This window comes from Oryzias latipes, chromosome 11 (assembly GCF_002234675.1).
Source record: "Oryzias latipes chromosome 11, ASM223467v1".
Taxonomy (NCBI): Eukaryota; Metazoa; Chordata; class Actinopteri; order Beloniformes; family Adrianichthyidae; genus Oryzias; species Oryzias latipes.
In genome coordinates this window covers 5633155-5658147 of record NC_019869.2, presented here as the reverse complement: position 1 = coordinate 5658147, position 24993 = coordinate 5633155, and the positions used below count along the sequence as shown (strand labels likewise).

The following is a 24993-nucleotide window of genomic DNA, read 5'->3' as shown; positions in this document are numbered from 1 at the left end:
TTTGCCTAGCTGTTAGACAGGACAAGTTAAAAAATAAAAAAATAAATAAATAAATAAAAAAAAATAATAGATGAACAGGGTAATTATCTTGATCACAGCAATTCTTTGCAAAATATAATTTTGTCTGTTCATGAAAAGAATATAATTAAATTCATTCCAATTCCCACTAAAACTGTCAGCTCAGCAAATAATGTTTCAAGAAACTTCTTTAAAGTAATATTTGTTTTTTGTTTTCCTTTGTCTCATCATTAATATCGCTGTCAGTGACAGATAGGCCGTAAATGTTTGTGTAAAAGAACAAAACACAATTTCCCGTCGTGCTCAGCGCCACCGGAAGTACCCCGGGATTCACCGGATATCTGGACGCGGCGCCTCGGAAAGGCCCTTTTCCGTCTCAGAAAAGTGTGGTACACAACGGCGGACACAAGTGAGTGAAAATGTGACATTTTACGTCCTTTTAAAGCCATAAAAAGTTATGAAATGTAACATTTAAAATCACAAACGAGTTCGTTTTTATGTTGAACGGAGTGTAGAACATTACTTTTCGGGAACAGTCATTATTTTTGTCTCCGAGGAGCGACCGTGTGGAGCTTTAGCAGCTAGCTAAGCTAGGCTTGCAAGCACATGTGGATGTGGCTCGTTGACTCGCATCCGCTCTTCGTGTGTCATTTTATGATAATCTGACATATAGTGTCAGATTAAAAAAATTAAAGTGTTTTGTTTTCACTTCCAAAATATGCATTCTTAGCCATGTGGTTGCGTAGGTAAACTAGCTCTTAAGCTATCAGACGCGGTGTATGCTAAAGCTAACCGGGATACTTTTCATTCTCAGTCCGTCTCTTAATTTTTTTAAACCAGAGTTTTAAATTTTATTTGCTTCTCTCTGAAGCTTTCTTCATTTAAATTCAAAGTCTTTATTCACTTCCATCCTAAATGCTGTGTTTTAACGTTATTCGATAGTTTTTTTTTATTGTTCATACATTTTATGTATATTAAATGATAACATTGTGCTGTCGCTTTGTATTTTTTATTTAATTTTTTTTGCTTGTCACCTCTATTGTACACCTACCCGTCTTTGTTTCCATAGTGACTGAGTGGGAGACTGCCCCAGCTGTGGCTGAGACCCCAGAGATCAAACTCTTTGGTAAATGGAGCACCGATGATGTCCAGATCAATGACATCTCCCTGCAGGTGAGCGCCAGAGGAGTTACAGTCAAACCTGAGCGAGGCTAGAGTCACACCCTGACATAGATCGGTTGTCCCGGTGTGCTAGAGTGCTCGCAGAGGAAAGCATCTCTGCTTATTCGTTGACTGAAGTCTCATGTGACCCAGCCAATCACCAGCTCAGATACATCATCCATTGAGCAGAACGACCATTATTGATGTGTCAAAGAAGGATTTTAAGTTGCTTTTCTGTTACAGGATTACATCGCTGTAAAAGAAAAGTACGCCAAGTACCTGCCACACTCTGGAGGCCGCTATGCCGCCAAGCGCTTCAGGAAGGCCCAGTGTCCCATTGTGGAGCGTCTGACCAACTCCATGATGATGCACGGACGCAACAACGGCAAGAAACTGATGACCGTGCGCATCGTCAAGCACGCTTTTGAGATCATCCACCTGCTGACCGGAGAGGTAACGCTGGACAAGATTGGTTTTGCAATCCATTCTAACTGCGCCTTTGAGTAAAATTTTCCATATTAATGTTGGTTTTAAAAGTTTTTAGATTTTTAACATCATTAGCATTTGTGGTGCTCCTCCACTGCTTACAGAATATTATAAGTGTAATATACGAAAAGTTGGTTTGAGCTTGACGAAATGACATAGTATATGAAGATAGAAGGAATGTTGGCAAAAGGCTTGCATTGCCAAGGAAATCCCAAAATGTACTATTGCCGATTCTTCCAAAAATGACAGAAGCAGTCGACCAAAACATAAAATGGTTGCTATGGAGATAAAACCGACAGCAAAGCCACTATTTTGGGGAAATTATTTTATTTTTTCATTAGATTTGTCACATAGAAGCAGAAGGGGGGGAGCGTAAGGGACGACGGCGCCCGCTACTGATGGCGTTAATGTTACTTTCTAACAGCTGCTGACCGATTTGTGTTTTTCATTAATCTGAAGCTCTTTAATTTAATTACCCCTCAAAATAAACTTTGATGCAATGTTTATTTACAAAAGACATAAAATGGAGAACATGCGATTAAAAATCAAATGTTTTAAGCAGTGGAAGTGATAAGAATCTTAACACCAGATCCAGTTTTAGTGAAGCAGTGTTGATGTAAACGGTCAGATTTTGTTTGTAATTTAGTCTCTAAATCTCGTTTCCAGAATCCCCTCCAGGTCTTGGTCAACGCCATCATCAACAGTGGACCCCGTGAGGACTCCACCCGTATCGGTCGCGCCGGTACGGTCAGGAGGCAGGCCGTGGATGTGTCCCCCCTCCGGAGGGTCAACCAGGTGCCGTTCTCATTTTCACCTACTTACATTAAGATTCAAGGAAATCCTAAATTTGAAAAAAAAAGCGAGGCTAGAGTCACACCTGAATATGAACCGTTGTCTCGGTGTGCTATAGCACTCGTAGAGGAAACATCTGAGTTTATTCATTGGCTGTAGTCTCCCCCGTGACCCAGCCAATCACCGACTCTGAAACACAACAGCCCCTCCCTCTTGGTTTAGAGGGACCATGCTGAACTTTTTCTGCTCTGTAGGCCATCTGGCTGCTGTGCACCGGAGCCAGAGAAGCTGCGTTCAGGAACATCAAGACCATCGCCGAGTGTCTGGCTGATGAGCTGATCAACGCAGCCAAGGTGAGGAGATCCTGAGCTCACTTACTGGAAAAATCAGTCTTGAAACTATAAATTAATGTATTTTTCCTCCGTTCTTCAGGGTTCTTCAAACTCCTACGCAATCAAGAAGAAAGACGAGTTGGAGAGAGTCGCCAAGTCCAACCGTTAAACATGTTTGCTTTCTAACAGAATAAATGTGAAGAAATTCCCTATGACTTGGTTTTATTACAGATCTGTTACAACTTTGGGGCAAAGAGGTTACAAGTAGGTCAAGTTTTAGGATCAGTTTAAGGGTAGATCATGATTTCAGCGGAGACCAACGAAAGTGGATTTGATCCCAACATTTCAAGTGGTTTTAATCTGTGCAGATGTTTTCTGCATCCAGTACAAAATATTTAACTGCAACCTTTATTTCTAATAGTGATGCTAAACTGCAGTTTTAGTGGTAAAATCCTTTACAGCGGTCATGTGAACAAAGTGGCGAGCTTGAATCTTTACGATCGGCCGGCATTTGTGTCAAACGATGAGTGAAAACGGAGCTGGATGAGGATTTAGAAGTAGGTGTGCTTTCTGTTGATGAGGAGGCACAGCGAGGACAGAGACGCTCCGAGTTTGGACGCCTCGCTGCACGCCGTTGGCAGGAGGCTGTAATCTGGCAGCTTCTGGAAGGCCTGCAGAGGAGAGACGTCCAGTTTACCGAGAAGAGGATGTGATGTTTGGCAGTAGTGGGGTTTTCACAATAAAACACATTAAAATATCTATTGATCTGGTTTCAGAGCGTTTACACTTTTCATTATCATTTTTAGAAAAAACTCTTTCTAGGACAGTTTCTGCAAAGCAGCAGGAATTCACCTCTGAATTGCGGGCGGGACCATGGCAAGAGGCATACCCCACCCCCCCTTCCCAACATCTATCTTTACAAGCTCTCCTGCTAGCTTACAGCCCCTGTAAAGTGCAGCAAAAATGGCGAGCAATACTGGATCTATCCAGCCGTACAGTTTAGATCCAGATTCCCGCCAAAACGATGAAAATAAAGACGCTCGATGGACGCATCAGAATGGAGGCGGAGCGGGGAGCTCATACATACCATCTTTTTTCAAACAATTTTTTTCGTCTGCTCCTTTACAATAATTTGAATAAAGAAGTACTGTTTTGATCCTAATTTGCTTCACACATCAGAAAAATGCCCCAAGAACATGTTAAAAACGGTCCATTGGATAAGGTTCTTTAAAGTGCTGCAGTCTGGACTTTCCAGTTCAGCAAACTGCAACAGTGAAATCAGATCGTCAACATTTCCCTCTAATCCAGTCCTGGGTCTTCTTCCCCTGCATTTGCAGTTTTAACAGGTCAGTGACTGGGAACCGCTTTGTGAGCAGAGAAGAACCTGAATGCTGAAATCAGACACTGGGGGCCAGAAAATATTCTGAAAGTTCTGGAAATTACCCTTTGAGTGATCCAAAAAAAATCTACAAATACAAGAACTATAAACCGAACAGTCTTTGCCGCTCTGCAGAAACTGTCCCAGAAAACAGTTTTTAGATTTCAGCTAAAAACAAGAACATAAAATGATTGGAGTAGGACTTTAACTGCACACATTTGTAAAATGTTAAAAGTGTTCAGTGGGAGATTAATTAATGGATATTTTAACACATTTGGCTTCTTTAAAACCATGTAGTATCAGTTAGAGTAGTAACTACCTAAAATGAACCGGTTTGCATTGAATTGAACTCATTTGCTCGACGCTCATCGTGTTTGGTACTCACAGAGACGCTGTCGGGACACTCCTCCACAGGCCTGTGCAGCAGGAAGTCCTTCTTGGACGGGCCTTTGACGTAGATGCAGTTGGCTGCAGATTCCTCGGGCACAGAGAGGACCTCGTAGCGGTGATCTGTCAGCTGCTCCATCACCTGAGACACAAACCCATCATCTCAGACTGCATTCCACGCGTCGGCGGTCTGCAAACGTGACGCGCATTACTCTCAGGGTCTTCTTAGCCCCCTCAGTGCTGCTGAAGACGATGGTGTCTGGACCCCCCATGGAGCAAATGTTCTTCAGGCGGGAACCACCGCACACGGGGACCGTGGAAACCGCAAAGTCCTGAAAAGATAAAACGGTTCTTTGGGGTTTAAACGCAGTTTGAGCTTGATTTATTTAACTCAATCTCCCAGAATGCTTTGAGCCACCAAAGAAAACAAAAAAACTTTTTTTTTTTAAAACAAACTGTTCATTTAGTATTAAAGTGTCAAATCATCTGATCATTATAAACAATAATAAGAAATAAAAATGTACTTTTAGGAACCAAAATACTCCTACAGCTGCTTTCTTCTTCGTTGCCTTTTATTCACAAAAAAGTTTTAAAAAATTAAACCAACATTTTCTTACGACATTTAATGATGACTTGACTGTTGTTGTATGAAAGAAGCAGCATGTCAGACAGTCTGCTGCCCCTCCCTGACCGCAGAAACGATGGCATCCAGCGGGGAATGCGGGGCGTGTCTGCAGAAATGCACTTATGGGATATGGGGGGGGGGGGATCAATACTAATGCAGGGCTCTGGTGGAGCTGGAGAGGCGGTGGCGTGTGGAACAGCCGGAATCAGGCAAGAATTCCCAGAGTGCATTGCTCACTTTGGTAGACGTGTTCCTGCAGTTTCCACAGTTCAGGTTTACAGTGAAGTTAAACTGTACGCGTGTGTCAGGACGGACACTAGAGGGCAGGTGTGTCGGTCAAACGCCGGCTTTGACTCTCACCCTGAAGGTGTCCGCCAGCACCTCAGCACCGCCGTGGTTGGTGTGGGACGAGATGCCGACGAAAAACTCCCTCCCGGTGAAAAGGACGTCGCTGCCTTCCAGCGTGGCCCCCGCGGAGCCACCCTGCTCGGCCCCCATCTCAACCACGGTCAAGTTGAGCTCCGACATGACCCTCCTCACCGCCTTCACCTGAGGGACACACGAAGAGCTGTAGGAAGTTTGTTTCTACGGTGGCCCAGAAAGAACAATCCACATACAGTTCACAAGTGGGCAAACAATGCAGATAAGTAAAACATTTGAAACAATTTTAGAAAAAAAAAGTTTAAAATAACAATTTGTACCTAAATTATTACTAAAATATATAAAATTAGAACAAAAAGCTCATTAGGATCCCGAATACCAGCAATGAAAACGAGTCCTCTGTAGAGAAAACGTCTAAAATCTTCCAAAAACCTCACACCTTCTACAGAGGACATCTGGGGCTTTTTAATGATCACAAATATGAAGGGGCGGGGCTCTGGGAATTGTAGTTTTTGCTGAATCTTTGAAAAAAAAAGTTGTTTTCTTTGGTTGTCAGGAGGATATGAAGTCAGAGTTTGCAGGAAATGAACATTTTGATAAAGAAAAATTTTACTGGGTTTAAATAAGTCAGACCAAAAAAACTTTTGATAGCACTTGGAATCATGGCTGCTACATTTGAGCAGAAAGAAAAAAAACAGATGACAGTTTCTGTCTTGAGTCAAATTTATAAAAAGACACAAATCGTTCAGTTTTTTTTCATCTTTAAACTCATAAATAATTCAAAGGTTTTCTGAATGATTTTCTAAGAGACTGTCAAACCATCTGATTAGAAACTACCTAGTTTAGGGGTCGGCAACCTGAACCTCTCAAAGATCCACTTGGATCAGTTTCCCACTGAAAGGAAAGCACAGGGAGCCTCAACACTAGGGGTCTTAGAAAAAATGTTTTTGCCGATATATCGCGATAGTTCCTTTGGCCATACTTGTATTGATTCTCAATGCTGTCAGGATATTTATTTAATTATTCATTTTAATTATTTATGATGTTTCCTTTGATCTTTTGTCCATTTTCCACAACCTCTAATAGACTTTTCTGTCAGTCAAGTACGCAGAGTTAAGATGAATGAGATGATGGAAACAAATTCACTTTGATGCAGACTCCTTTCTATTTTTCTTTTCTTTAAATCCACTAAACCCAATAAATTATATTAATTTTATGGATGACAACTGTTTTTTTATTAGGAAGCAGCTGTTAGTTTGTTGCGGGTCTGGAATCATAAGGGGTGAGTCTAAGCCCCGCCCCCATCTCTCTACCTGTTCGTTGTTTTCCCCCGCGTGCAACCCCCCCCCCCCCCTCTAGCGTGTCCTACACAGACAGCGCAACATACAGTCATCGTAGCAGCCAGGTGACAGGATAGCAGGGGCGTCCTTACGCAAATTTAATTAATTTTACGCGGAAATGGGTGGTTTTAGTCTAGCCCTTGTGCTATCCTAGGCACTTTAACGTTGGGAGTTGGGTCGTCTAGACCCACTAGTCAGTGCGCTGAACCTTTTTTCTTCAATGATTTGTGATCTTCACTGGTGTCCATGGATTACATGAAATCTTTCCACCTTTATCCACCTTTGTCATGGTAGGGAGAACACGTCAATGTAAGGGTGGGGTCATCTAAGATAGCACAAGTGTTAAGGGGAAAAAAAAGGCCTTTTTTTGGGCGCTCATGTGTCCCCTACGAGATTCCCACTAACTGTCTTTCCAGAAAAACTTTCCATCCCATGACAGTCTCTGGCTGGCGTTCACGGCTGCAGACACGCCCCCTCCGCGTGTTCACGCTGCTCTCTTCCTCCTGCCCGCTCAAACTACCCGATGGTCTTAAAGGCACCACGACAATCTTAGGACATGATAGTTATTTTACAAAAACAGTGAGCCGCAGCAGACATGAAAGCCGGTTGCCGACCCCTGACCTAGGAAAAACATCAGAAAATTGTTGAACTCAAACAGGAATTAGAGGATGTTGTTCTTCAGAAGTTTATCTAAATGCTATTTCATTTTTTATTTTTCTAGTGAGGTTCAGTGAGCGTCTCAACGGACCCACTCCATCTTTTTGTAGCATCTTTCTAACATATTTAAAGAATGTTAAGTTTAAACATTTGAGTATTTCTTTATTCAAATCATGGTGAATCAGGAGCAAACAAAAAAGAAAAAGATCATTTGTGAGGTAGAAAAGATGCTGGGCGGGGTAACAAGCTCCCGTCTCCACCCGTTCTGATGCATTCACTTGCAGACAAAGATTCAGTTTTTGTTTCTGATGACATAGTCATGATTTAAAGACCTCAGGGATCAGAGCGGGACTTTAAAGTCGGTTTCCTGTCTGCTGGGTTACCTCGCTGCGTCTCTGCTGCTGGAAGGGCCTGGCGATGAGCGCTGTGTCTCCCTGAATGACCGCCACGTCCTCTATCCTCCAGCTCTCCGGCAGCTCGGCGTCGGGCGGGATCTCGATGAGCTGCAGGCCCACCTTCTGCCTCAGCGCCCCCGTGAGGCAGCCGAACTGACGTTGGGCTTTGGCCAGGTCCACGGAGACCGCCCCATTCTCGTGGCCGTCCGCCGCAGTCTTCCCAAAGGATTCTGGGATGCCCCGCACCACGGCATGGGTAAAGCGGCCATAGGGACACACGTTTGCCATGGCTGCGAACGTGGGGGAAAAATTGCTTCCCTGATGTTAGCAGGAAAACCAGTCGAGGCTGCTTCACAAAAAACTTGATGTAACTTGGAAAATCCTCAAGAAGAATGAAGAGCTCATCCCTCGGAACCTCGCTCCTTGCAGCCCTTCACGTCTTCCACTGAACACACCAAGAGGAGGAGCCTAAAGCGAGAGAAGAAGGGCCAAAATGTGAGAATAGACTCATGTAAACCTCCAGCAGGAGCTTTTTCTGATGTACAAAGGAACTTCAGTTTACAGATTCTTAGAGAGATTACAGAAAATGCCAAATAGGATTGTCAAACTGTCAGAAAGTTTAAGCCATTACAGAAAAAAGAAAATCTACTGAAGCCTATTTCCGTTTCTGGACAATTGGTCTTTTATCATCTTCTCTGGACCTCAAAGCCGTCCCCCACTGAGAGGCAGCAGGATGGAACCCGGCTTTCCGCCACACAGAGTTTTCCTTCACAGCTTGTGCAGACACAAATACCCACCAACACATTTCTCAAAAGTTCTGACCGCCTTAATCCATACAGATACCTCTGAAAACGTACCTTTATTCTACAATACATTTCTTTTATGGACACAAACTGTCAAAAATCCCAACAACGTAAAACAGTAAACAGGAATTTGATTTACTGAGAAGCCTGGCATTGAACTAAAATACAAATTCAGTCATTTGATGACGTTTATCGATGACTAAAATACATCATTTAGTTTCTGAGGCTCACTAACAAGACTTTATTTAAATTTTTCTGCTTGTTTTTAATTTAAAAAATAGTTACGTTTATTTATTTTAACAAAAAGGGGAAATGGGTGAGACAGTGTTTCCATGACATGACCGCAATGCAAATTTAAGTCAAATACTTATTTTTCTTAGCTTTCTGCACCTAAATCTGTTTTATTAGAGGTATTGTGTGGATTAAGATGGAACATTTTATTAACGGAGGTCAGTGAATGCAACAATTTAAACCTGTTTAAATCGCATCTGAATTTAATACTTGATGGGTAAAAGCATCTGACTGAATCTAGTTATGTTTTTCCAAATGAACTTAAAGCCTTCATCCTCTGTCTTGCACGTAATTACGCGTTTTCCTTTTCCAAAAGTAGAGACTTTTTTTGTTGTTGTTTGGGTTCATCCAGCTGCAGAAATCTGAAACGTGCACCGCCCAGCAGCTTTTGAGTACTTAGGATGATGTTCCGCATCTTTCGAACGAGTCATATATTCAGAAATCACTTAAGTTGCTGTTTTTATTAAAACTTTCGGGTTTGCTTACCTGTTTTAATTGTCTTTCATCAAAGTTTAGACGGGTTTTCTCTGCTGAAGTTAATTTCCAGCCCAGCGCACAGTCCGTTACCCCGACTCTCTTCTTCGCTCAGAAGCTACTCAATGTCAGACACGGCAATAGAGAGCTTCCGGCTATGTATTTCAAAATAAAAGATCCATTGATTCCAAAATAGCTTAAAATATACGCGCAGTAATAGGAATACGTGTCATATTTTTTAGATTGATATTATTAATTCTAAAATTGCAGAATAAATAGTCAAAATGCTTATATTAAAATACAGTTTTATAGAAAAACTACACATTTTGCTTTTATTTTCAATGTCAGGTCACTAAACTTCCGGTCTATATATGTGTATTTTCTGTTAGCTTAAAATGTCTGCTCCAACAGTTTTCCATCCCAGCGCCCCATCCCCCACATGTCCTGTCCGGATTCAATCAGAACTGATTTCAAGCATCAGCGGAACTATTGTTTTTGTTTTTTTTATTCCGGACCGTTGATCAATTTGTCAATTGTTAACAGTTTAAATCCTTGACCGTCTTAGTATTATTACGAATTAAAATAATCTGAAAATTTAAAGTTTTGTGTTGGTATAAATCAAGTTTTTAATTTAAATTTTATAATTTTCTTATTCAAAAACAAGGAACAAAATCACCAGCACACAAGGATAAGGAAAGATAAATATGGTAAAAGTATATATATATATATAAATAAATAAATTAAAAATAAATATCATATGAATAAATCAATAAAAAAACAGATGTGCAAAAATGAGTCAAAATGACTAGAAATAAATCTTTAACCCTTTGTCTTTTCTATAGATAGATATTTCCCCCCTGAATAAAAAACAAAGTGTTTCAGCAAAAGTTGCCTCCCTCTTTTGTTTTACAGCAAATGTGGGTTTGTGGAGTATTAAGGATTTGTCCGTCACATCCTTCTGTAATCCCCATAAACGGCGTCTGAATCCTGCAGCCATATTTGTGCTTTACATAAACCTGGACTGTCTGCATTCAAAGACATGTTTGGTAGATTAAAGGATCCATTTTTTCTGTTTCAACGCAAACATTATCATTAATATTAGCGTGTCTTATTTTAGCAAAGAAATTGAAACCTTAATATAATGACAGTGAGGACTCTTTTGTTAAATTAAATACTGTGAAATTCAATGTATTTAGAAACCTTTGACTGCAGAAAGAGCAAATGTTCTTGCTTGTTTATGCACCTGCACAAAGTTCCTTTGCAGTGACTTGATGGAGTCCCTCCAGTAGAAAATGTAGTGGCCAAAGCAAAGGAGGGGTGGATGGATGCGGCGGGCGCAGACAGGATTAAAGAGCACCATCTGTTCACTGAGAACATTCAACCAGCAACAAAAAAAGCTGCATCTGTAAGGCTACAATCAGTCTGCAGGCAGTTGATGACAAAGAACAACGACATGATTTTAAGCAAAAACAAGGTTGATGTTTGTTTAATGGCCTATGTAACTCCTTTCAGTGTTTCCTATACTATTCAATCACAAGAGACTAAAGTAATCTCTCCTGTTATCGGCAGCTGGAGTTCCAGTTTGTTTGGAGGCTCGTAGCTTTAGGTTCAGTAATTAATCAACCAGCTTATTCAGTCCCAGAGAGTTTTTTCACTCCATCACAAGACCGCCGTCAGCAGACCGTCCTGCATGCTGGCCTCACGTCTCCCATTACCCCTTGAAGGATAACTCGGTTAAAGTGGCTGACTGAGCCTCTGTCTCCGACGGGCTGATTCTCTCCGCGTTTTTTGACTTTTAGAAGCTTCTTGCTTTCCATCCCAACCCCGAAAGAACAAGGAATCATTATTTTATATGTTTAATGTGTATAAAAATGTATTTTTCTAAGAGTAAATGAAGGTTTTATCATTTTTTTCAACTTTTTAAGTGGATTGGAATTGGTTTATTTCAAGCAATGAAGACAAAAATAGTTAAGAAGACAAACAAAAGAAATATCTACGTATAATATATCAAACTTTGGAGCATTATACATTATGTCATTGGAAGAATATGAAAAAAAGTAGTAGTAGTACATCTCTCTCTCTCTCTCTCTCTCTATATATATATATATATATACATCCAAATATGCATGTAAATGTAAATGGTTTTGTTATAATCACTCTTAGTTATAAATAGACATATTTGTACTTGTACATCCTTTTTTCTTTAATTATTTGCTTCAAAAGAAGTGGGAGGAAGCAAATGTATATAATCCCAGCCTTTCTTTACGATAAATAAATATTAAATATATTTTGGTCATGAAACTTACCTGGGAGCCTCATCTTTCAGTTTCTTCTTGGTCTTCTGCTCCTCTTTTAAGGCGCCGTATAATGACGCCGAAACAGACATGGGGACGAATACCTGTTGGGAAAAATTCAGTTAATAAGCAAGCGTGACTTTTTTCCTATGATTTGTCAACAGTCATAGTTCTATGTGGACGCATTTTTGTATTAAAATGAATTAAATACCAGAAATGCTTTTTCATTTTTAGAACGAAGCTGCATGTGTTGACTCAAAATTAAAATGCAACAGAAATGCTTCCATATAGAACCGCATACACCCACAAAACGAAAACGGCCACTACAAAAGTTAGAGGTCACAAACAAAATACGTAAAATGAAACAGTTAAATGAAAAGTTCTGTTAAAAGAGTATTAGAAAAAATGAAGGTTTATATAAAGGTCTTTAAAAAAATCACACAGCGCCTGCATTTGTGCAATGTCATGAAATCAGTGAATTGTCTAACCAAACTCCTGGGAGCCTGGAGCTACAAATACTCACTACTTGTTCTATTTCTATATTTGACTTCATTATTAGCCCCTTCAGGCACCCAAAAGCTAAAGAAAACTCTACAAAACTTCACATACACAGTACAAAAAAAACAAAAAGACACGTAAATCTGCGTTTTGATGCCATGTCAGCTGTTCACAATTACTTCTCCAAATTAAATTAGAAGTCTCGGGGGGGAAAGAAGCTGCTTTACGGAGCGTCAAGACGACACAAAGGGAGTAAGAAAGCCTGCGGGTGCAGAGGATTTAAATCTTTCTTGACAAATTTCTGATCTGCTTCAAAACTTTACCTGAAGAACCCTTTTCAGGATTTTGCCATCATGTCTCGCTTGGAGCTCCTGATGGGACTTCTGTGCTGCTTACCTCTGGCAGGTAAGATTCTATGAGAAAAAAAGCTGCAATTTCTTCTGGAGCTTCACATTTTTTTCCTGCACAGATAATCCGGTTGAAGTATAGGATTTTATAAAGTCATTTAAATGGAGTTTTTCCGTTTTATTTAATCTATTTTTTTCTGCTTCAGTGTTTTTACTTTTTAAACGATTACCGGAGTGTGCCTTTCCCATAGTTCTTATTTGTGCTTCAATGTGTGCCATCATTAGGTTAACGTCTTGACGTGTGTTTTTGCTAAACAAGACATTAAAATGAATAAATAACTTTAGAGTATGATTATGTTACGTCACTGTGTTTGGAGAAATAATTGACCCTTAATTTGGAAAGATTTGTCTTCCAAAATTGGTGCTGCAGCTGCTAAGCAAGTTGATTCAATTAGAACTTTTACCTTTTGACCACTAGGAGGTGCTGTTTCTTTGTTCATTTATTTTAACAGAGGCTTTATGACATTTCATTGTTGAAAATATGTTTCGTATTAAGTTATTTTTGCAACGTGAATCTTTTTTCTATTCAAAATAAAAATCTTTGATAATTTTTTTTATTGAAGTTGAAGACAGAAAATGCTTAAACTCTTAATAAACTACATTTTACATTTCTATTTCTTAAAACATGTCTTGAAAGTTACAGTAATTCCTTTCAGCTCAGCCTTATTTAACATAGATCTGGCAAAGTATATTGTACTTACAAATACTTCAAATTGTTTCTGAGGAGCAAAATTAATATTTTTTGCATTCTTAAAATGAAAATACATTTTATGTTCAATGTTGTCTTTAAACGTTGAATAATGTTTGTAGTTTTTTTCTTCAGTAATAAAATCTCCTTGATAATTAAAATAAAAATTAGACTAACGTTTTTGTAGGTATAAAGTCAAATTACAAAGAAAACCCAAGAAGTCCTGGTGTCTGAAACCAGAGGCGGTGTTGTAGTTGAGGTGGAGGTGAAGGTCTGAGTGTGATTTTCCTGCCATGTTCTCCATTCTCCAGCGTGTCTGCGGTGCTACAGCTGCGTGTTTCCAGCCATCTCGCCTCTGGACTGCCTGGAGTTTCCTCTGGAGTGTCCTGCCGGGCAGCGCTGCCTCTCCAGTGAGGCCTCAGGGCATCAAGGTCCGGTTCCTCGGAGCTCCTGCATCTGCAAAGACAGACGCAGAAAAAAAGGCGGTTTAGTCACAGTAACAACAAACTAATCAGACAAATGCTTTGTTAATCTTTTCTATTAGCTTGTAAACTTTAAAATGAGTCAAAGGAACCTCAGCTCTGGTTCCCAACAGGCCAGTTTTCATATCACTAATAAATGTGTTTATTATTAAATTATATCTCTCTCTGCTCATGAAAAAGCTTCATATTGAGTCTCATAAGTTCCCTTTTGTTTGAATTTTAATTTTTGAAATACAGGAATAAACTAAAAAGAATGTTTTTGCAAACATAAAGTTAAAGCTTATATATTTAAAAGTACATAAATAATTAGAAATAAGCACAAATATTGAATATGTAAACACTAAACCTGAGTAATAACATCATTTTGCTTGACTGTTATGTTGAAAATAATCAAGTTACAAAACAATTTACTTAATGAGGACATCAAATATAGTTTACACTTATTAATACTGAAGCATAAATTAAGCATGAATAACATTTAGCATGAAAGTCATTTCCTGGTTGGTCACGTCACTCTTATTACCAATTTATGGGGTTTTCCTTTTTTTAAATCTGCCGCCATCTTGAAAGGATATGACATCACAAAACCCCACCTTTACCCCAAAACATGAAACCCAGATATTGTAAAGTAGGAGCATTATTCACTGGAGGGATAGGCCTGCAGGCCCTCTAGTGGTTACTCTGTGAACTGACCTGACTCAAGATGCTTTCATTTTTAAAAATGGCTCAATCTTGAAGTTATCGATTGCAGGAGAGTGAATGAATGAAGCTTAAGTATTGCAATCTACAACTCCCTCAGGGTACCACAGAGCTTTATGATAAAAAGGAAGACTAAAGAAAATTTAAAATTGGGCAGATTAATTCAGAACAAACATAAAAAAAATGGCATAAAATTACAAAATAGTAGCTTTACTATTTTTGTTTGTACTGATGGGGGACAAACATCCCCCATCAGTAGAGAATTTAGGTCAAAAGTGAGTGGTTTAAGATGATTAAAGGTTTTTACAGCATTTTCACTATTTATCTGAACAGATAAAAACATACCGGTACATAAATGTGTTCCCTTTCCCTTGATTTTATGACTTCAGGAAACCTGGATTTGGGTCTTAAATTTTTTAAACATCAATATTTTTTTTTTTATTGCACCATCCCGGTTCCAAATGAGCTAAACCAGAACTTCCTGTGTTCTCTCAGGTCCCATTTACCTGACCATCTATGAGAAGAGCTGTGCTAATCCGTCCCAGTGCGGTCGGTCTGGACAGAAATACTCGGCCGGGGTGGTCTTCAACTACACCAACGACTGCTGCGACACGGACCTGTGCAACGGGGCCGGACCTGCTGCCGCCGCCCTCGCCTGGGGGGTCTGGCTGCTGGCTGCCGTCGCCCTCCTGCTGCCCTGAAGGACCACGCCTTAAAAAGCCTCAGATGAAGGAAAAAAAATTAATGGATGTATTCTTTATTTTACCATTAAAATGATCCCATCATGCACTGCAAATCAGATCAAATCAAAGGTTCAAACAGTTATCATGCAAACGCTTTATGGTGCTACTGTATAGATCATTATTCTAAATGTTGAAATTAGAAATTACAAATACAATCATATTTTCTGGCTTCTATTAAAATGTAAACTTTGTGTTTGTGCTTTTTTTTTGTGGAAATGAAATAGTCGAGAGAAGAGTTTATTAACATTTTATTGGGACATTAATAGATCAAAGAACTTTTTAGTACAAAAAAACATCTCAGAAGTGCTAATAGCTTGATTGTCTTCATCTGTGAGTCCAGCCCCTGCTGGGATGTTGTCGCTCTTTCAACAACATGATGTCAAAAGAAGAGAGGCAAAAAAAAAGAAGAAATGAAATGGAATTAATACATAAAAAGATCCCTCTACTTCTATTCTAGACGATAAAAAGTGATTTTTTTTCTGTTTTTAATGAAAATTCAGACTTCAGATCCCTTTTTAGATTAAATTACATAAAGAAAATGTTCCAATCCACATGAAATCAGACGAGTTAAATATTCAATCTCTTTCATTAGCAAAGCTAACAACCAATTGAAAAGTCAGAAAACCCTCTAATGGCTTAAAGTTGCACTTCGGTTTCCTTCAAAATACTTTGTCTCTGGCTTAAAAGAGTAAAAGCGGACCGTGTGGAGGCAGCGAACAGTCGGCACAAGACCCAAAATGACAAACTCAACAAGCGGATGTTTTTATCTCCCAACACTTCAGAAAGAGGAAAGCGTGGAAACAGCAGACTTTCAAAGTGACTTTAGTTAATGATCACTATATTTAATGAAGCAAAAAGGACTTAAGTGTGTCTTTGTTTCAGTTTGTTTGTTTTTAATTGTATTTATGCATTTCATTATTTCTGTAATATATTTCTGTGTTGACTTCAATTAATGCCTGAAAATAAACCAAATCAAATCAAACGATCCATTAAAAAAAAATTCAAAAGAAAATGACAACATTTATAAAAGAGGTCAAATAGAAATAATAACTAAGAAAAGCTTTTTGGAAATCAGGTTTACATAAAGTTGGAGGTGGATCTTTCAGATGAATTAAGTTTTTGTTTTATAACTATAATAAGTGACTAATAAAAAGTTTACCCTTCTGTAAAATACTGACCTAATTTCCTTCTGATTCTACAGTTTTTTGTTTATAACATACAAAAACGTGTTGTCATTTAAACAGAGCGATTGCATGATTAAAATTTCATTACCTAAAATTAGCAGACAAGCTGTTAGCTGCTAAAAGGCTATTTATAGATTTGAAAACAAATGTAAAGAGGTCATGAAAAGAGAGAGATTTGACACGAAACTCTGACCGTGTTTCTTCCAGTACGGCAGTTTTAGTGATTAAAGAGAAAGCAGAGCTTTTGAGTGAGGAGAACTCCAAAGCCCAGCAGCTCTAGGAAATGAGTTCAAGTTCACACAGCAGTTTAGAAAGTGCTCGGTAAGCGTGACCCAACCCCTCACGCCTGCAGGAGAAGCTCAGAAAGGGGAAGCCGGAGTCTTCTGACACCGTTTCCTGTTTTCTCAAAGCTGCACTGCGCATCCTCCCTTCTTTGAGGTGCCTCGATGATGTCACACATCTCACAGCTCAAACGTTTTTCTTTCCCAAATGAAAAAAAAGGCAGAAGAGATGACGCGCCGTCACAGAAAGCTCTTTGGCAGGTGATGCTGGTATGCAAATGTCCCGAAGCAGGAAGGAAAACGAGGCGTCTGCACGTGTGAAAGGCTTGAAACCCGTTAGGCAGCTTTGTGTCGGTTCAAATGACCTCAAAAGGAAAACGTAAAAATAGAAGCATGAAGTGTCAGTGAGGATCTGCTGTGGCTTCTTCACCTAATGTGAGGCAGCTTCAGGAGCTACACGACGTAGCAGGAGGTGACGCTATCGTCACCGGAGACGAGGAGGCATTTCTGCTTCCCTGCTGGTGTAAAAGGAGAACACTGGACACTGATAGACTAATTTTTTGCTGATAAAGGCAATTAAATCGTAAAAAAACAAAGCTAAGAAAACGTGCTGCTTGCAGAGTTTGTTTTGGGACAGAATGGGGATGTGCTTTTTTTTAGTTTTTAATGATTTTGTGTATTGTTCTGCTGCTGTCGTCCTACTTGAGGGCCTTAGCTACAGAGGAATAGGCGCTGTGGATCTCCTCATCTACAGGGCAGGTGGAGGAAAACTCGTCCTTGGCGTACGCCGCGTTCAGGTACCTCCACAGGTTTGTCAGAGAGTCGGGGATGCTGAAGTTCCTGTATTTCAAACACACCACCTAAAAGAAAAAAAATAAAGAGGGAAAGTCCTGCTGAGAGGAAGAAACCAGTGAATAAACAGCAGAAGAGCCAGACGGTCACCTTCACAATGTGGAGCTTCGGCAGCAGGTTGCAGTCGGCCAGAGTGAGGTTTTGGCCGTCCAGGAAGGGCCGCGAGGAGGAAGTGACCTCATCGGCGCTATTCTCATCGACCTCGTCGGGAAGTGGGGAGCCGAGGTAGTCGTCCAGCTTCTTCAGAGCCTTCAGCAAACCTTTCTCCAGATCTTTGCAGGAATTCAGAGACAGGAATGAAATTAGAAACGGCATGGCCTTCCCGTCACAAAGAGCACACGTGGCGGTTTGGCTGGCATGGTGCTGGGATGAGGCGGCGTACTCTCGTTAGCTTGGGGGTTGGAGTTCTTGATGTAGGCCGAGAACTTGGAGAAGACGTCCAGACCTGCAGTGTTGGACTCCGGGTTCCGAGCAGCCAGACGGGGGTATCTGACGGAGAAACCAGTCCCATAAATGACACGGACTTCACTGCAGACGAATGCCACACCCATAATGCAATGCAGTGCTTTAAAAAAAAACTACAGAAAAAGACCAAAATTCAAAGAGGAACCAGTAAAGTTGCTCATTTGAATAAGATTTTCTATTCAAATGCATCAGAATGATGTAATGGACAGTCGTGCAGTTTTTAAGGCAAACGAGTATTTAAACGGGTTTCATGGAGCTCTGTCTACATCCTGGAGGAGCTGCTGCAGGAGGTCAGGGCCATCTGGTGGTTCTGGTTCTTATTTTAGGTTTAAGGGGGGGTAATGATAGCACCCACTGCACATAGAGAATAGTAAAAAACAAGTCATTTTGTTAAAAAAAATAATTTTAGAGGAGTTTCAAAACTTTCTAATGAAAGCAAAGAGGTTGCTAAGCAACGCAACAACAGGCTTCCTGGCAAAATTGATTAAAATAACTTCACATGTTGCTTTTTGTTTGGCGTAGAAACAGAAAACATTAAAAGGTTCTGTCCCTGACCAAAATATTGAGATATAAATATTATTCAGAGGTCAAAAACGAAACGAAACGGATGTGAAAAGACGGCGGTTACTTTGGAGGGCTGAGCGTTTCCTCCAGGAATTCCTCAATCTTGTTGGTGTCGGTTTTCACCTCGCTCCCGAACAGCAGGAAAGGAGGCTGAGCCCCCGGTGCCAGGTCCTTCAAGATGTCTGGTTTCCTGTGGGAGGGGGGCAGGAGGTAAGGAAAAAACAAAAAACAAAAAATGAAATAGGGAGAGGACTTTAAAAAAAAAAACACAGGAAATAACTCATTTCTACCACCACAATGAGCCTTTTGGTCTTTCTACACCCCATCTGTGCTTAAAAAAAGAGGGTGGACTCTCCTCTGTTGTACCAGGAGAATCCTGCAGAGGATAAACAAAAACAGAGAGTTTTTACCTCTTCATGTCCACGGTGGTGACATCGAAGGTGACTCCTTTCAGCCACAACACCATGAAGAGGCGCTGGGAGAAAGGACAGTTACCGATGCTCTGTCCATCACTTCCCGCCTGCAAAACAAAGAGGAATCATCTCATTCATTCAAACCAATGAACCTTTTCTTTAAACACACAGATAGGCTCTTATTATGGCTGTGATGGCATTTGAACTTTAGCAGACTTTAAAACAACGGTCCTTTAAATATACAGTAAACACAAAGATGGCCCGGTTACACAAAGTGTGATCATGGCATCAGACAGGATAAGTGCACTCGGGCCAATAGACAGGATGTTTACTAGATTATGAACAAAAAGATGTCCTAAACCCAAAAAGTGTGCTTGTGCCATCTTAATAGCCCAAGGGCAATAATAATGTGCACTTGGGTGTTGTTACTAACTGTACTAGAACCATGACTTTTTATTTATTTAACGTAAAACATAAAGAGTATAAAAAATATTGGCAAATAATAAGTGAACAATAATAATTTGTGCACTAGATTAATAAAAATGTGTGTAGTCGAGCCATTAAACCAGATTTATTAATAGACTTTAAACACAAATTATGGGCTCTACTATTATTGCCTCCTTGCGACAGACTGGCGACCCCGAAAGAGGTAAAACAGGTTTTAGAAGATGAATGAAACTATTATTGTCTACGTACTTCTTAGTGACCGTTCTACAAAGTTTTTGCTATCTTCACTTTTGAATTTTGGTCCCTCGTTATGATCCTAAACGTCGTAACGGGTGTAACAAAATTACTAATAGCATTGACTAGAATGATGACTCGACAGCAGCACCAAACATTCGCCTCTCACTGTGTTTCTTCATTAACTTTCAGGTCTCCGAACTTTTGACATTAAGGCAGAAACGGTCCATCCTTAGTTGGCTAAAACGAAGCGGTTACTAAAGATGATCTTTAGCTTGTTAAGTGATTTGTAGAAAGTGAAATTGGAATAGGAATTAGGTTCATTTCAAGACGTAATCACGCACCAGTATCCTGTCCTGCACTAGCTTAGTTCCCACACCAAACTCTACCTTTTCATCAGCTTTGTCTTGGCTATCATTTCTGCACATGACTATTTAGGGAAACGTGTCTACAAATACGCTGAACCGATGACCTCAGTGAGGCCGACCCTCACAGGACTGCAGGTCTGTAAAACTGCTGTTAATGATTCTTTGGTAAATTTTAAGGCGTGGCTTTGGTGGAGATCAGGAATTCCTGCATCTGCCGTCCAGGACGGAAGCAGTTTGGGGTTGCCTAGCAACACACATGATCAATAAAGCCTCAAAGCTCACTACATTCCTGACCAATCCAAGCACTGCACCCTACTTTTCTAACAACTATTTTATGTTTTAAATATGCTTCTTTTATAATGGATAACAAGACAGATCATATTTACCTTTCCATGACCAGTTTGAGAAAACAATTTCACTTTTTTCGTGACTTTTCTGTTAATTTCAAACACTTTAGATCATTTCAGAACAAATTTAATCCTAATGAAGAACTGATCAATATCCTTTACACTAAATTTAAAGATAAATATTAATTGTCAGCCATAAAAAAGCTGACAAAGGCACTGAACCAAAAGGAGTTCTGTTGAAGTTCAAGTGACATTACACAGTTACACAATATTTTTTAGTTTATTTCAAAGCTCAACAAAGTGGGACAAACTTGCGATGTGTGCCTCTTCATTTAGGGTTAAAGGCAAACCTGTGTTTAAATGTTCATTCATGTCTAACGCTAACTAATCGTCATGGCAGATCCAAAACAAACAAGAGCGAGAGGAAAAGCTCAGATTTTCCTTTAACTCACCACTCCCATAAAGGAGTGGTGAGTTAAATATAATTATAAAAGTATTTCCCAAAAGGTGTGGTGAGGCTTTTGCAACCGTTTACAAATGAAAAACTCATTTGCTTGAAGTGCCGCTCCGATCATCTTCTGATCGATTTTAGGGTCTTTTAGTAGTAATTATGTAGTTTTTAGCCTAAATCTAAAAGTTTTTTAGGACATAGTTTCTGCAGGAGTCCATTAGAAATTCCATTCTGAGTTGTGAGTAACCCCGCCCCATTTCCCATCATGTACTAGCTTACAGCCCCTCACACCCCCAACCTAACAAAACCGGAGCAACAAAAATGGTGAGCAATATTGGAGATTAGTACAGTTTGGAGCCAGATGCCAGCTCTGATGAGAAAAACCAAGACATTCAAGTTCCACTGGAGTTTAAGTCGCAGGAGCCAAAAAATGCACACACAAAAAAACGATATATGTCGCACTTTTGGGAACATTTAATTTGACAAAATATAGGGTCAAGAACGAACATTTCATCGTGGAAGGTAAATCCTATTAACGGAAAGACAATGGACTGAATATCTGCACTGCTGTAACACATTGATTTAGGTTCATGGAACTTATTAGACTTGAACAATTAATCAGACAACCAAAGCATACGGAACAAGCTATCAAGTCATCTGAGCTCTTTATATCACTTCAAATCAGGAAATTTATTGAATTTTTGCTCTGTGTGGCTTCTTCTCCTGCGTTGATGTCAGTAGCAAATACTGATGCACACACCTACAGTGCCCTCTAGTGGTTGGTACTATTTATGTTTTTAAATAGTCGCATCCCGGCCTAACTACGCAATAACATTACAATTTCTACTGTGAAAAATACAGAAGACAAGTCTACGCTTTAGAATGGAGCGAAGCAAGGAGTTAGTGACCCGCCAAGTGTATTATCCTCGTAACAAACATGATCTTTTTCAACGATTTGAATAAAGAAATACTCTGGGATTCAATTTAGGGCTTACTTTTCTTCATATATGTCCTCCAAACGCCACTAGAACATGTTAAAAATACTATTTTCATCAAAGATGGACTTTAACGCGCACAAAAAGTAAACAAATTAAACTGTTTGGGGATTTTACATAACCATACGACCCTCACATCTATTAGGGCGCATGATACTTTTAAAAAGTTATATTTCCAACATTTTATTAGGACATGAACGCAGCAGGAGTAGACACGTCTTCCTGAGGATGAATGTAAAGAAGATCCAAACATAAGAAAAATTAATATTTACACATAAATGCATACATAATATGCATTTATGTAGACACACACACACAGGAATCCTTGGCTTGTGTGGGAGGAAGCAGCGCCATGCTGGTTCGGCTGCACCACGCATGGATCAAACAGAATGGGATTATCCGTCTGACCAACCGACTAAATATAGATCACAGTTCATTTCAAGCGCATTTCAGTAGATTAGAGTCCGCGGAGATGATTGCCACCCTGCAGACTCTGAGAGCGGGAGTGGAGGGGCTCCGCCGCGCGCCGAACTCCTCCTGTCATCATCAATTCCTCTGCCTCTCCGCCCCGCGCGCGGACCTCTTTCCGTTCGGTGCTTACCTTCACAAAAAGTTCCAGTTTGGGCTGGTTTGCGTCGCTCATCGTCCCCGGTATCCCTGCGGGAACAAACGCACAATGAGGGGAAAAACGTGGAGTTTAGCGAAGCATCAAAGTTTAGTTTTGTATGAAGTTGAGGAGCTCGCGGCCAGCAGCGCAGGCGGCCGAGCCCATCTTCCGCTACAATCTCGGAGAAAAACTGTCAAACGGGGCTCGGCGGACAAGTCCGAGGCTCCTTTCGGACCGAAAAGACACTTCGGCTCTCACTAAAGTTCTGTAGGTTCGACTAAAACTTAGATTAGGGTCCAAAAACTCACTTGAAGAAGTTTTTCTCTGTTCTCTCCTCCTCTCTGCTCTGTGGCTGCCCCGAATATTGCGCGGCCGCAGCTACATCATCATCTTCTTCGTCACCGCGCCTCCATTTCCTGGTGGCGCGCGCGCTTCGTAGGGCACGAGGGGGCCTGCACGTGCGGCTAATTTAAAGCACTTGACAAGGAAAGATTTACGTGGGGGGGGGGGGGGGGGGGAAGCATCTGAAAACATTTACTTTTTAAAATATTATTTTCATTTGTTTAATTTAATTTATTTATCATTTTTAATTTTTTCATATTAAAATGACTAAAGATAAAAATACCATAGACCATAGGAACAGTTTGAATATAAGCAGTTCAAAATCAACAGAATTTAATGCGGTAGACCTACTTTTTATAATTTAATTTTGTCATTTAATTTTTTTCATTGTAATTTTGCATATACTTTTATATCCACTTTTTAAATTATGCTTTTTCTTGTCTACTCTTGGCGCGGCATCTTTTATTGTATTTGATTTATTTTTATGATTGATTAGACTACGAGTCCAGAATCAATCAATCAATCAATCAACCACCATCCTTTCATCCATCCATAATTTTAACTAGATGATGGCAGTTGTGTTTAAATAATAGTAAATTAATCTTTTTGTGTAAAATTGTTGTGTTATCTAAACCCTGGTTTAATATTCCCTTTTTTTGGATGACAAAAGCTGCAGAAATTGTTAAAAAAAATTAGCTTTAGTTTAAAAAAGGTTTCTCATGACATCCTTTTTATTACATACTGTATGTTAGTAAATTCCTAAACTAAGCTATAATATAAGGACTGAATTAGATTAATTGTAGAAGAAAAGCTCTCAATACAAACAAATCTGAGTTTTACAAAATCTAAAATCATCATAAAATATCAAATTTTCAGTTCTGTCAGGCATCACTGCTACTCTGTCAGCTTTACAAACAACAGTGTTCTCTGTGACATTTCAAAATTGCTCTACATCCTCAACATTTCGATGTTTGCTGTGTTCCCCATGGCTGCTCAATTAAACAACACCACTGTAAACACCAGCTGTGCTCGCTATGGGTTTTCACTCCCCAGAGGGATGAATAAAGTCAAGCATTCTGGTTTGCCCTGTCCAGGGGGGAGCTGGGGCCGAGTCCCGTGGGTGCTGGCCTCCTGTGCCTGGCGGCCTCTCTCCATGCAGGGAGAGGGATCCCTGAGTTCTTTGGCAAGACCATGAGCCGAGGATCACATCTCATCTGAGCTTGGAGGTGACTGTGTCCCTGTGGTGTGGGTTCTGGTCCTATAGCCCCTGAGCGCCGGCCTTCTCCAAACTTCCAACTGTGGGTGAGCCTGGTCGGGCCATGTTTACAACACTCCTTGTTGACCCCCACTTCTCTTGGCGGTCCCTGCCTTGCTCTCTCCTGGACTAACCGTGGGCCGGGTGTGGGTGGGTGGTTTCGTGGAGCGGGTCTCCCTTGGGGGGGGGGGATGCTCAGAACACCTGGGTGGTGTTGGGCTGCTCATCTTCTCTCCTGGGGCGGGGCCCCACGTTGGGCCCTCCTGGCACGGTGGGTGTGTGTGTGGGGGGGGGGGTGCTGCTCTTCTTGGACGTGAGCTTGCACTCTCTGTGCCCCTTTGCATTCCTTCTCTCTGGCATTGGGGCCCCTGTTGCAGTCCTGCTGGCCCTGGCCTGCCTGGGTTGTGGATGTCATTACCCAGTGGGCGGTTTTTCTCTGTTTGCTATACCGTGTGGGTGTTGGGGGGGTGACTGGGTACTCTCCCTCCTCCCTTTTACATTCCATCATCATTCCACCTCAGAAGAACATATACACTCACTCGAGCACAGTTGCTATCAAACCTTTGCACAGTTTCAGTGACTGAATCAAATGTTTCACATGTTAGTCTGAATGCATAAGTGCACTTTAATGTTTTATCCAATTAGCAGCGTTTGTGTTCTGATTAGTGTGATCTGCCATCACCTAAAAGAAGAAAATAACAAAAGTTGGTGCTATTCTTGTGCCAAATTGACCAGATTTGTCTGCCTTTTGCTTGTCCGCCACCAGAGAGAGCTGTTGATCTGTTCATCTGCAAAAAAAATTTCAGAAAAAGCTGTAAAATAGGGGTTGTCTATGGATAACTGTGAGAAATGGGTAA

At 40.4% G+C, this 24993-nt stretch overlaps 4 protein-coding genes and 2 non-coding genes across 8 annotated transcripts; 4 read left to right on the top strand and 2 right to left on the bottom strand.

The window, feature by feature from the left end:
• Nucleotides 1-303: 303 nt before the first annotated feature.
• On the top strand, nucleotides 304-3001 carry rps5 (ribosomal protein S5). The gene is made up of 6 exons (XM_004073776.4): nucleotides 304-427; nucleotides 1088-1191; nucleotides 1423-1632; nucleotides 2332-2460; nucleotides 2712-2810; nucleotides 2890-3001. Coding segments are annotated over exons 1-6 (612 nt in total). The 5' UTR covers nucleotides 304-426; the 3' UTR covers nucleotides 2959-3001.
• LOC111948269 lies at nucleotides 1223-1356 on the top strand. Its single transcript, XR_002874225.1, has one exon. It is a non-coding gene; the product is annotated as a small nucleolar RNA SNORA3/SNORA45 family (small nucleolar RNA).
• Nucleotides 2524-2657, top strand: LOC111948267. Its single transcript, XR_002874223.1, has one exon. It is a non-coding gene; the product is annotated as a small nucleolar RNA SNORA3/SNORA45 family (small nucleolar RNA).
• Nucleotides 2995-13722, bottom strand: LOC101158865 (N(G),N(G)-dimethylarginine dimethylaminohydrolase 2). Of its 3 annotated transcripts, XM_011480732.3 has the most exons (8): nucleotides 13612-13722; nucleotides 12636-12725; nucleotides 11827-11918; nucleotides 7941-8420; nucleotides 5540-5728; nucleotides 4767-4886; nucleotides 4553-4696; nucleotides 2995-3460 (listed from the first exon to the last, which is right to left on the bottom strand). In XM_011480732.3, the coding sequence occupies exons 4-8, from the start codon at nucleotides 8238-8240 to the stop codon at nucleotides 3341-3343; spliced, it is 873 nt and encodes a 290-aa protein (XP_011479034.1). In that variant the 5' UTR covers nucleotides 8241-8420; nucleotides 11827-11918; nucleotides 12636-12725; nucleotides 13612-13722; the 3' UTR covers nucleotides 2995-3340. The 3 variants fall into 3 exon arrangements, with proteins under 3 accessions (XP_011479034.1, XP_023815380.1, XP_004073823.1); XM_023959612.1 differs by lacking the exon at nucleotides 12636-12725; XM_004073775.3 differs by lacking the exons at nucleotides 11827-11918; nucleotides 12636-12725; nucleotides 13612-13722 and adding an exon at nucleotides 9533-9659.
• On the top strand, nucleotides 11951-15941 carry LOC105355039 (prostate stem cell antigen-like). The gene is made up of 3 exons (XM_011480730.3): nucleotides 11951-12717; nucleotides 13719-13838; nucleotides 15084-15941. Exons 1-3 carry the CDS (start codon nucleotides 12666-12668, stop codon nucleotides 15287-15289), a joined length of 378 nt encoding a protein of 125 aa, XP_011479032.1. The 5' UTR covers nucleotides 11951-12665; the 3' UTR covers nucleotides 15290-15941.
• On the bottom strand, nucleotides 15563-22972 carry LOC101158366 (chloride intracellular channel protein 1). The gene is made up of 7 exons (XM_004073774.3): nucleotides 22848-22972; nucleotides 22534-22589; nucleotides 19088-19197; nucleotides 18742-18867; nucleotides 18031-18137; nucleotides 17739-17920; nucleotides 15563-17656 (listed from the first exon to the last, which is right to left on the bottom strand). The coding sequence occupies exons 2-7, from the start codon at nucleotides 22573-22575 to the stop codon at nucleotides 17495-17497; spliced, it is 729 nt and encodes a 242-aa protein (XP_004073822.1). The 5' UTR covers nucleotides 22576-22589; nucleotides 22848-22972; the 3' UTR covers nucleotides 15563-17494.
• Between the last annotated feature and the right edge of the window lie 2021 nt (nucleotides 22973-24993).